The 11,801-nt window shown below is 38.0% G+C and overlaps 1 protein-coding gene across 3 annotated transcripts; it reads left to right on the top strand.

Annotated features, from left to right (window-relative positions):
* The first annotated feature begins 6,553 nt into the window (after positions 1 to 6,553).
* Positions 6,554 to 11,743, top strand: gale (UDP-galactose-4-epimerase). Of its 3 annotated transcripts, none has more exons than XM_017302416.2 (11): positions 6,554 to 6,719; positions 7,294 to 7,423; positions 7,523 to 7,635; positions 8,477 to 8,590; positions 9,459 to 9,635; positions 9,720 to 9,833; positions 9,923 to 9,989; positions 10,075 to 10,160; positions 10,253 to 10,330; positions 10,750 to 10,864; positions 11,472 to 11,743. In XM_017302416.2, the coding sequence occupies exons 2-11, from the start codon at positions 7,303 to 7,305 to the stop codon at positions 11,534 to 11,536; spliced, it is 1,050 nt and encodes a 349-aa protein (XP_017157905.1). In that variant the 5' UTR covers positions 6,554 to 6,719; positions 7,294 to 7,302; the 3' UTR covers positions 11,537 to 11,743. The 3 variants fall into 3 exon arrangements, with proteins under 3 accessions (XP_017157905.1, XP_008397797.1, XP_008397796.1); XM_008399575.3 differs by having other exon boundaries at positions 7,520 to 7,635; XM_008399574.3 differs by having other exon boundaries at positions 7,514 to 7,635.
* Positions 11,744 to 11,801: the final 58 nt, after the last annotated feature.

Genomic DNA, 11,801 nt, shown 5'->3' with positions numbered 1-11,801 from the left:
GAATGATTTTTAAATGTCAATACAAAAATGACAGACCAGGTGCTTATAGAAAAATTATTTGGCATCAACACAAAGCTTTTCAACTGGTGAGGGGAGTAAGAAGTGGTCTAAAAGCTCCTTGTAGATTGTTGTGCTGACTTTAGACTTAATAAAGTGAACCAATACCACCAGATGACACTGACTGTGGGAACTTCTCACTAGACTTAAAGCGATGTGAGATCTGTGCCTCTCCACTCCTCCTCCAGATTTCCAAAAGAAATACAAAATGTTCTTTCATCTCCAAAAACAAAAGGAAATCCTGTTTCTCCTTGGCCCAGATGAGATGCTTCTGACTTTGTCTCTGGGTGGTTATGTGTGGATAAACAAAGGAGACCAGACAGCTGCTCTGCATATCTGTGTAGTTTCCATAACCTTTATATATTTTTCTACCACATTTTGTCCTTGCACTAAACTTTTCTTTAGCACACTTTCTGAGAACAAACAAGTTTCTTTACCAGTAACCCTTTATGGCTTATACTACTTGTTGCACTCCTGTTGAACAACTGTCAGGCCAAAGCACAATATTTTCATTTTAGAAATTATTCTTTATTAACCTGATGTGACATTCTAATGTTCTGTTAAACCAGGTTGTGGGTTCTCTTTTACTTTAAGCCCCAAAGATTAAAACTAACTCACACAAATCACTCGATGTGCAGTAAAACTACGTCGTATTTCGGTTTTGATTTTTGGATCGAATTACCGACATAACTGAGCGGTATTCATAATATTGAAACTCATTTAGATGCACCTGTAGCTGGTCGATTGCTTCTATTTTTACAACTAGAGGGATAACGACAAAGTCTCTAAATGAGATCTGGAGAGGACAAAGACTGGTTTTGAAGACGGAAAGGTTTGGGGTGGAGTTTGAACAGCGAGCAATGGGCTCTCTACAGCTGCTGGCACTAATGAGGATAATTACCCGTGTAATAACATTAGCCTATCTGAGGGAATGGAGGGGAAGGACAAGTGGTTGTGTTTGTGTGTGTGTGTGTGGGTAGCAGTGCGCGCGCGTGGACCGTGCACGTGGCTCGCCTTCTATCTCACTTGTGGTCTCTCCCTCATTCCCTGAATCTCAATATCTCTTTGTTAGCCCACAATAATTGTATTTGGGCCTCATATCCGCCATATCAGATTCGAGTTTGTACAAGGTAATTAGCAGAGGAAGGGAAGCCTCCACACCAGGAGGACAAATGCCCCCATGACATCATTCTGGCTCCACTCAGGAGGGGAAGGTTTCTTTCTTTCTTTTTCTCTTTCTTTCTTTCTTTCTTTCTTTCTTTCTTTCTTTCTTTCTTTCTTTCTTTCTTTCTTTCTTTCTTTCTTTCTTTCTTTCTTTCTTTCTTTCTTTCTTTCTTTCTTTCTTTCTTTCTTTCTCCCCATTTACTCATCTTCATCTGCCTCTCCATTCAGCTGCTGAGAAAGAGTAGTGATGGAGGGCAAAAAAAAAATGTGAGCAAAAGTTGATGACACCGAAAAGGAGGAGAGCCAGGATTAAGAAGATAAAGAAACGAGGAGAGGTGGGAGAGATAAAGCAGAGAGAGGAGATTTGAGATGAGATGGAGGGCTGTGTTTCTGCAGCAGGCCGTAATCTCCAATCAGCTTTTACTAACAGACAGCGGGGGAAAGTTCCTCAGTGCTAATGCAGGCTGCCACTCGGAAGGAGCCGGTGTATCCAGCTGGGAGTCCAAGGGATGAGGAGTGGGGTGGGGGGCTGGATTAACTGGCACTCAGGTGGAGAGAGATAAAGAGAATCAGATGGAGACCCTGTGGACGGTCACGCCCTCTTTCACTCCATCCATCACATTTTCTCCCTTCATTTTCAAAGAACAAATGTACATCGGCGCTCTGTGCTTTCTGGGTGGAGTAGTGACAGCAGGGGGAAATGATGGTGGCTTAATTCAGGGGTGACTTATGTCCAATTGGATTTGAGTCGAGACTTTCTCTTCTTCTTTTGTGAATGAGTTTATGACACGTGTTAAGGAGCCAAAAATGATTTCACTCTATGATTTGACAAGGCTTAGACATAACATCTAATTAAGCTATGTTTTCTTACCATTTCTTAGGAGAGAGTTATGTTTAAGGTGTCAAATATGTGCATTAATTTAAGAGCTTTTCCCCTTTTTTTATTGTACAATTAATTCAGAATAAAGGCACATTTTGCAAGCATGCCTAAATGCATCCCCTAAATATAAAGCTTCATTCCATTGCAATGATTTTTCTGCTCTAACTGCATTTTTTCTTTTTCACTTATTGTTTGCTGAATCAAGTGTCGGTCTCAGCTGTTGCAAAATATCTCATTTCTCTACTCCCTATCCTGTTTTTTCTTTTGTTTGTTTGTGTTTTTTTTTGTGATGCTCAGGGCAATCAAACTTGCTGTGCTTGACTAGATGAAATCTGAAGCACATCAGCATAAACCAATATGCTTCAGATTTCATCTAGTTGCTTCTGACGTTTCAGTGCTGTGAAAAGCATTTTGCTTCCAACATATTTCTTGTTTTTGGCTGTTCTGTTTTGTTTCAGATCATCAAATAGTTCTTCACATCAAACCTAGATCACCTACATTAATCCTATCCAAACCAACCTGGCCCTACATGAAAAGGTCCAGGGAGGATTTCTGGCTCATTGCTCCTTTAGCAACAACAACTTCTGTCAAGTGTTTGTAAAACAGGCGATGAGTCTTATGACACTCTGCAGGAATGTCTTTGCAGAACTGTTTGACTTTAGCTACAGAGTTTTTGAAATCCTTCCTGAGCAGCCTGTGAAATAAAATCCAATTCTGAACTGACAGAAAGAAACAAAGACAAAAAAAAACGTAATCAAAAAAGAGTAATAAATAAAACAATCATCGTGTAATGAGACCCTGAGGAATTTGTGTTCATTTTATTCTGTACAGAGAATGAGTCAGTAACATTCAAATGAAAAAATCTCATTCTAGTGACAATTATGATGCATCTAAAAAGTAAAACATGACCAAGTTCTTCTCGTGAACTGAGAAGCTGTGTTATATGCCTTTAAAAATAACCTCTGACTCAATTCTCTTGGTTGAAGCATTTAGTTCTGACCCATTCTTGCCATGGGCTTTTATAAAATAATTAAATTAATGGCAGCTAATCTCCAAAAGCCAGCTGAGGGTCACTTCCATCTTCCTCTCACAAAAATGAGTCTCTATCCTTTTAAATAGCAGGTTATCTAATTCGTTGGTCTTGACAAAACAAATTCAGTTCAATAGTAGTGCATGACAAAAATCTGTTTCTTGTTTATATATGTATACATATATAAAAAATTGTTAGAATATGAAATATTATTTTTGGCATTATGGCTTAACATTGTGCTTGTTCTAATTTATCCTACACCACCTTTATGTTTGTCCAGCACATCCCATAAATGCTTTATTGAATTAAGGTCTGGAAAATATCGAGGCCAAATCAACACCTCAAACTCAATGTTGTGCTTCTCAAACAGTTCCTCCGCCATATTTACTTTGTGGCAGTCTGTATTATCCTCTTAAAAGAAGTTATGGCCATTATGGTATTCTGCTTGCATGAAAGGATGACTGTAGTTCACATTGTTGTCAGGAAACATCACAGTCCTAGCACCTGTCCAAACAACAAACAACAAAGAGCTTAGAGCTGTGTTCTTTTTTCCACCTTTTCCATATTTTGCATATTGAACGCCAAACTGTTCACTCACCTGCCATATAATTCAGTTGGGATATTTTAACCCCTTCTATCGCCAAAGGTGTGTAAAATCTGTCACTTATGCATGGAAGTTGATCTAAAAGCATAGAGGACTGTCTTTGCTTCAGGAGCAGCTGCGTCCGAGCTTTACACCAGACATACAGAGTGTCAGAGTCCAGCAGAACAAAGCACACCTCCACTGGACTGAAGAGCAGTGAAGATGTACTCTGTGGAGTGGTGAATTATTCCTCCCTGTTTGACAATCAAATAGATGGGTTTTAGAGATTTGCATGGATAATGTCATTTGCCTGACTGTATTAGTGCAGAAATTTTAAGTTCTGCTCTAATGTAAAATTTAGTTCAGAGTGAATTACGGTATGAGACTCCTTTTAAAGGTGTTGGACTCTGCCACTTATGTGCCATGTAAGAACTAAAGAGGCTTAACATTTTGAAAATGTCATTTAATTTTTTTTAGCTTGCATCAAAATGTGTACAAACCCATTTCTTGCCAATGATTTGCAATACATAACAACTATATTCAAAACAAATCTTGTTTAAAAAAGCAGAAGTATTCCTAAATAAATGCTCTTGATTGGTAATCAGTTATTTTTTCTTCTCTTAGTTTTCTTCTTTTCTTCTTGCCGCATCTGTCCTCTTTTAAATAGTCAAATTGCTTTCTGCTCTTATTCCTCTGTATCAGTACTGAATCATATTACCATTTTGTTTTCCCTCTTGACCTTTCTCATCTGTCCCGCATTCCTCAATAACAAAGAAAAGCCATTTCTTAGAAACTAACTTCGCCTCCCAGGCATCTGCTTATCTCTTCATTTTCTTTCTTCCCATTCCTACTGCATCTTTTTTTCAAATGCCAATATCTCTGGGTTTGCCAGGACCGTCAGTGGTTTAAGAAATGTAGCACAGTCTGCTGAATCTGTGTTTACTAGCGCGGCAACCTGAACACAATGCAAAATGTGGTGGTGGCAGCATTATGCTAGGGGAACAATATCCTTGGTGGTCAGACAACTTCTACCAATGTGTCAGTCACTGTTATCTGTTTCACTGTATGCAAAGAGAGAATCCAAATACCAAGTGATGCTGACTTTTCCTAAAAAGAAAAATTTTGATAGCTCAATTATTGTTTTAAAAGTAAACTATCTGGTTTGAAGTTTGCAAGTGAACATTTAAACAACCTTTATATGACTCAGAAACAAGTCCTACGTCCCAATAGTTACGTCATAAAAAGAAACAAAAACACATTTCCCTTTTAGTCATCCGTCCAAGCAAGAGACGAGCATCACTCTCTCTCAAACAGGAAGTTAAATCCCAAAAGAAAGTGAGCATGACTTTTGCCTAAAAAAAGTCACAAGTTTGATTCACCCAAATGAGAACTGAAAGATGCTTGGCTGCAGCAGAACGTGTTTAGTAAGACGTACAAAAAGGGGATGTTGGGAAATTTTTAATTCAAGGAGTTTCCTCATGTTCTTTTTTTAAACAAGACAAGAATTATTTCTAAATAGTTTCATAATTTAATAAAGGAAAAATGATTAATCCACCGATAGTTTTATGTATCTTCATACTTTCTTAAATTTTCATTGTATGGTTTTGTGCCTGCATGAAAACTGGTGAAAGTTTGTTATTATTGTGAAAGTCTGCAATGAAAAGATCATATTAGGTAATAAATATCAGCAAATGAGAGACAGTTATAAATAGGATACAGTTTTCTGAGAACATATGTCATAATGACATGCCTCAAAAGTAAGGAATATGTGTGGCAACTTTATAGATTGCTTTGTCGTGGTTAATGGCAAGTAATAAACTTCCATCACATTATTCATTGTACTGAATCAAGATGTAGTTCATTAAATCATCAGTGTTTAGTGATGAAGTCACAAGAAAGGGAGTAAACAGACTGTACGTCCTAGGAAGCTTTGGTCCTTTTGAGTTTGCAGCAAGATGTTTCAGATCTTCTGTACGTCATTTGTAGATAGTCTGATTTCTTTTCCCATCATCTGTTGGGGTAGCGGCATCAGAACTGAGGACTTAACAAGCCGATATAGAAGGGTGGTTCTGTTTAGTTTTACAATTTAGCAATAAAACAAATTAACCCCTTTTCTAATTTTTGTACCCAAAAAATAAAACTGATCAATATTGCAGCTGATTTTTGATATTACCAATTTACATATGTGGGACTGGAGAATAATCAACTTTAATTTTAACTTCTAACACTGGAATTGAAGCTGTAAAGTTTTTCATACACACATTTGGAGCATGTGGAACAATTCCCTCCAAAAAAAAAAAACTGGCATCTAAAAGGTTAAAAATACACGAATAATACATGGTGAGGGTTGGCATAATATGTTTTTTTGTGAAGGAGTGAAGGATGTATTACCTGCAGTAAGTGGCCGTATGTTTACATTTGCTGCTGACCTAATTTGGCAGCAAGGGTTCCTACTAACGTGGCACTCTTTAATTTGCCCTCTGTGGTGGGTGCTCTGCACAAACACTTCCCTGTATCGCTGAGAAGAGGCGTGGTATCATCATGATACTCTTTGACGCAACTCCACGTACGAGGGGGCGTTCACGTACCACGGGGAATCACGTGTACGGTTCTGTTGTGGCTAAATCCGTGATGCCCTCCAAAATAAAATCTATGAAAGTGTATTTAAAAATCATAATACAAGTCTGCCTGAAATTAATGGTATTGTGAATTGTGTTTTACATTACTGCTTAATTTCTAAGAGGGTTTCAACGTAAAATTATGGCTTAAATTTCAAATATTCACATACACTTTCTTATTTTGAAAACTAATACCCTTTACGTTGCCAGTTATTCAAGTACTTAACTCTTCTCCACGTTTACCAGGAAGTAAAGACTTTATGTGTCAAGTAAAGTCTTTTTAAATGGGCAGACTGATTTAAACGCCTCATTTTAAGTCTGTTCTGACCAGATTTACAAAGAAACATTACCTGGAGCGACCGTCTTCCAACCACACAGAAAGATTAGGTGAGTATTTTACAAACAGCTCATGTTGTGTTGTAAAATATAATTCAGTTTTAGTCCAATTGTGGCAATAATATGTAATTTGGCTGCTTAAGCAGGAATTCAGAGCTTTATTTGTCAGTTTTTGTTCAGTCATGTGCAGTTTGGATTTTGACCTTCTGTGTAACTTGAAAACAAACTGCTAATGCAAATAAAAGGCTATAAATTGTGTTTCTATCAATTCTGAATATCTTTTTTCCGTTTTGTGGCAATTAATAAAAAAAAAAAAAACATGCTTTATATGTAAGCACATGAAATGTTTTTTTTTTTTTTTACAAATTTAGTAGAGAAATTTATTTTTAGGCGAGGAATGTTCCAAAATAAAATACCTGCTTCTGCTGACGTTAATGCCTTCTATAGTTCAATATTGTGTCCTGCAGTCAGACAGGGTTAACCTGCTGACGTGGGACAATACAGGTGAGTCACACAGCTTTTAATAGGCTCCAACAAACGCTTGAGGTGTGTTCAGAAGAAATTAGGTAGATTGGCATCCTCTGAAGAATGCATCCTCTTCTTGACTTGCTGCATGATGTCACAGACCCACAGGATGGCGGAGAAGGTGTTGGTCACAGGTGGAGCCGGCTACATCGGGAGCCACTGCGTGGTGGAGCTGATCGAGGCAGGCTACCAGCCGGTGGTGGTGGATAACTACAGCAATGCTGTCCGAGGTGAGCTCCAGTTCCTTCGGGAAGGGTTAAAAAACTATTATTAAATGAAGCTCATTGATTATTAAGATCCGTGTGTGTCCCTGTGTTTTGATGGAGGAGAGGGGAATGTGGCAGAGAGCATTCGAAGGATAGAGAAGCTCCTCAACACCAGCATTGAATTTCATGAGCTAGACCTTCTGGATCGACCTGCACTGGAAAAACTCTTCAAAAAGGTCAGAATTTTGTTTGACATGATAATTAGTTCCTGCTAAGTCGGTATCTGTTATGTTTTCTTCACATTTTAAATACCAGAAGTTTGCTTTTCTTTTGGGGAGGGGGTGTTAAATGATTTCATAAAAATGTGGTAACACTTAATTTGAAGGGGTGTGCTGACATGACACTGTTATAAACATGACATAACACCTGTCATGAATGTTTATGACAGTTGTCATGAAGTGTCATTCAGTAAATAATGACACTTTTAATGCAAAGTTGCTCTAAAAGTTTCATTAAGAGTCCATTAAAAATGCCAACTTTGCATGATTTTGTAAATTATGATAATTTAATGCAAAGTTGGCATTTTTAATGGACTCTTAATGAAACTTTTAGAGCAACTTTGCATTAAAAGTGTCATTATTTACCGAATGACACTTCTTGACAACTGTCAAACATTCATAAAGACTTCTTTATGTTCATGACAGATGTTATGTCATGTTTATAACAGTGTCATGTCAGTCTTATGCACACCCCTTCAAATAAAGTGTTACCGAAAAGGTAATTGTGACACTATTGCTGAAAATTGCAGTTAGGAAATTGATTAGAATTAATCAATTCTAATCAATCTCTGGACACATTTGTTTCTTCACCATCATGCAATGATCCCACCACAAATAAATTACTGATGAGCATATCCAAATATGCTCCATATGATCCATACTAGATTTGAGTAAGTCAACCTGAGATTTCTAATTACTCTTGCACATAAAGAAAAACATTTTACAGTTACATTAACTGCTGCTAACAAGTTTTCCAATGCATTCACTTGAATTTCATTCTGCTTCATCTGTTGTGCAGCACTCTTTCAGTGCTGTGATGCACTTTGCCGGCCTGAAAGCAGTCGGGGAGTCGGTGGAGCAGCCGCTGCGTTACTACAGAGTCAACCTCACTGCCTCCATGAATCTGGTGGAGGTCAGTTTCATCTTACACAACCAGCCTCCGTTCAGTCTGCACAACTCTGTCTTCATCCTGCTCTAAGCTCAGCTGTATTTGCACAATTCCTCACCTTTGTTTGTCGAGTTCACAACATCTGCCACTGCATGCACAGTCTCTTACCAAAGTATTCGCATCTCTTGCCACAGTTTGTCACCAAATGTATTTTATTAGGAAATATGCGAGAGCTTAAAAACCCCTTAACCTTCACCCCCGGAAAATACAATGAAAAAACGGCAAAGGGGCGTGCTGTTGCAGCTTAAGGGGACATAGAACATACTGCATAATTTTGATGGAGAAAGAAAACAATACGTTCAATATGCAAGCTGTGGATGGAAACGGCACCTCCGCCATTAAAAAGGAAGCTGGTTATTGTTCACAGCACAAAATGCAGAGAAATCAGGAGAATCCTGCAAGAAAACATTTTAAATGCCTCTGAAGAAGGTTCACCTTCCATCAGGTGTTTGGATGGCCTAGTTAAAGTCCAAATCACAATTACAAAGTGAGTCATTTTGAGGCTAAGTTTGACCTTTTTAGAAGAATACTTTGGTTTAATAAAAAGCATTGCATTGATTAGTGTAGATTTTTAAAGCTCCTTGTTATATTTAATAAATTTTAATTGCAACAAATTGTATTTCTGCATATTATTGACTTAAGGGGGCTGGATATAAATGCAAACCACATCCACATATGATATTTTCATTTGTAAAAAAAAAAAAAAAAAAATTCTGTTGGAATATGAAATGCCTTAATATTTCTCTGCTAGATCAGGCTTTCTGCTTATTCTCAGTTTACTGCGGCTAACTGTATGTGTTGCTATCTTTGTGTGCATCGTCATGTGTCTCAGGTGATGCAGGCTCACAACGTGCACAATCTGGTCTTCAGCAGCTCCGCCACGGTGTACGGAGACCCCCAGCACCTCCCCATAGACGAGCGGCACCCTGTGGGCGCGTGCACCAACCCCTACGGCAAGACTAAGTACTTCATAGAAGAGATGATCAAGGATCACTGTAAATCTGAGAAGGTACCCATTCGGAGCACTTAAAGAATCTCAGAGACGTGCACCGTTGCTCCTCACCGGAGGATAACTGTTGCTTCTTGTGTGCAGGACTGGAATGCTGTGCTGCTGCGCTATTTCAACCCTATCGGAGCTCATTCCTCAGGTCAGATTGGAGAGGACCCTCAGGGCATCCCGAATAACTTGATGCCTTACGTAGCTCAGGTAAAAGCACGGCAGCATCTACAGGACTCTGTGGGTGTAAATTCTACCGTCATCTCACCGAATCTGTTGCCTTTTTGTGATCTACGTAGGTCGCGGTTGGGAGGAGACCATTTCTCAATGTATTTGGAAATGACTATGAAACAGTCGATGGAACAGGCAAGGACAGAGGCATTTTCTTTTTAGCTTTAAAAGTACCAATTAAATATTCAGAATGATGCAACTTTTTCCTTGTCTGTTGTAGGAGTTCGGGATTATATCCATGTAGTAGACCTGGCAAAGGGACATATAGCAGCTCTGAAGAAACTGAAGGTCAACTGTGGATGCCAGGTATTTTTCAGAGTTATATTTTGGCCATATATGTTGACCCGATATAGTTAGTTCTGCTATATTATCTGTGTTTTATTTATTTTTGTGTTTAGGTTTACAATCTTGGCACAGGAAAGGGCTACTCTGTGCTCCAGATGGTGAAAGCGATGGAGAAGGCTTCAGGAAAAGAGGCAAGTCATAAAAGTCCCACAAGCACAAAATCATGGTTTTGTTTTGCATCCCTGTTGGAAGATGTAATTACTAATATGCAGTACATTAAAGAATATGATAACTTCTGTCTTCAAGTTTTGTTTTATATACACTGCTCAAACAAATAAAGGGAACACTTAAACAGCACAATATAACTCCAAGTAAATCAAACTTCTGTGAAATCAAACTGTCCACTTAGGAAGCAACACTGATTGACCCGACGAGGGTCCCTGTTGTCAATCAGTGTTGCTTCCTAAGTGGCAGTTTGATTTCACAGAAGTTTGATTTACTTGGAGTTATATTGTGTTGTTTAAGTGTTCCCTTTATTTTTTTGAGCAGTGTATATATATATATATATATATATATATTTTTTTTTTTTTTTTTATCTTTCCTTGAATAGATTAAATACAAGATTGCACCTCGTAGAGAAGGGGATATAGCGTCCTGCTATGCGGACCCCACACTAGCTGAGAAAGAGCTTGGCTGGACAGCTGCCTTTGACTTGGAAAGAATGTGTAAGTGAGCCATACGTCACCATCTGATGAATTTAGTAAAAATATATATTTTTACTAATGCTTTTGTTTAACAAAAGCATTTCAGAAACTGTAACACATTTTGTCACACTACAGCCACAAGCTTCAATGTGTTTTATTTGAATTTTATGTGAAACAGGTAGACTTATTTTCATTTATTGAAACATAAAAATCTTTGAAATACAAATGTGGCCTCCGAGAGCTTCATCCTTCCGTTTTCAGATAAGATTGAACAGTCTTTTCAAACAGCTGCACTGATACTGATGTTAAATTACTGAGAGGTGGATTTTGACTTCAGAAAAAGTTGGTTGCACTGGAGGTCATCTGAGTAAAAGAGGTGAAGAAACCAAATGCACACCGCACTTTTCAGATTTTTTTTTTTTTTTTTTTTTTTTTTTTTTTCCCCCCCCCAAGAAATTTAAAACGTGTTAATTTTTCTTCCACACTCACAGGTTTGCACTATATATTGATCCATCAAATAAAACACATTGACACATCTCATTTTTTTTAAAGTGACAAAATAAAGAAAACTGCCTCTAGATGTCATCCACAATAATATCCTAATGTTTCTGCATCCTGTATTGTGTAGGTGAAGACCTGTGGCGCTGGCAATCCATGAACCCCACTGGATTCACCAATGGCGTACCCTCTTGATGCATCTGCAGCTTCTTCTTTGGAAATCACCCACAGAAAACTGTGGCTGTAAACTATAAACTGTTTCAAGATATTTTATACAAGAGGAAACGTGTGTAAATCAAAGTTTTTTTTTCTCCTTGCAATTCAGGTTTAATAAGGGATTCTTACAAATGGGAAACATAAATAAATGTTCCTACAGAATAAATCACTTTCACTGTCTCAGTTCATTTTGAGTTTGATTTATATCCCATCCAAAATCTATGATGTCCTATTAAAGTTTAAA

The sequence above is a fragment of the Poecilia reticulata genome, chromosome 22 (assembly GCF_904066995.2).
Source record: "Poecilia reticulata chromosome 22, P_reticulata-male-v2, whole genome shotgun sequence".
Classification (NCBI taxonomy): domain Eukaryota; kingdom Metazoa; phylum Chordata; class Actinopteri; order Cyprinodontiformes; family Poeciliidae; genus Poecilia; species Poecilia reticulata.
This window is presented reverse-complemented; position numbering and strand designations above follow the sequence as displayed.

Excerpts from the sequence above, each read along its gene's own strand:
- gale (XM_008399574.3), top strand. The coding sequence starts at position 7,303 with ATGGCGGAGAAGGTGTTGGTCACAGGTGGAGCCGGCTACATCGGGAGC. Across the intron at positions 9,990-10,074 it reads TGAAACAGTCGATGGAACAG|GAGTTCGGGATTATATCCAT; the intron begins GCAAGGACAGAG and ends TGTCTGTTGTAG. Across the intron at positions 10,331-10,749 it reads AGAAGGCTTCAGGAAAAGAG|ATTAAATACAAGATTGCACC; the intron begins GCAAGTCATAAA and ends TTCCTTGAATAG.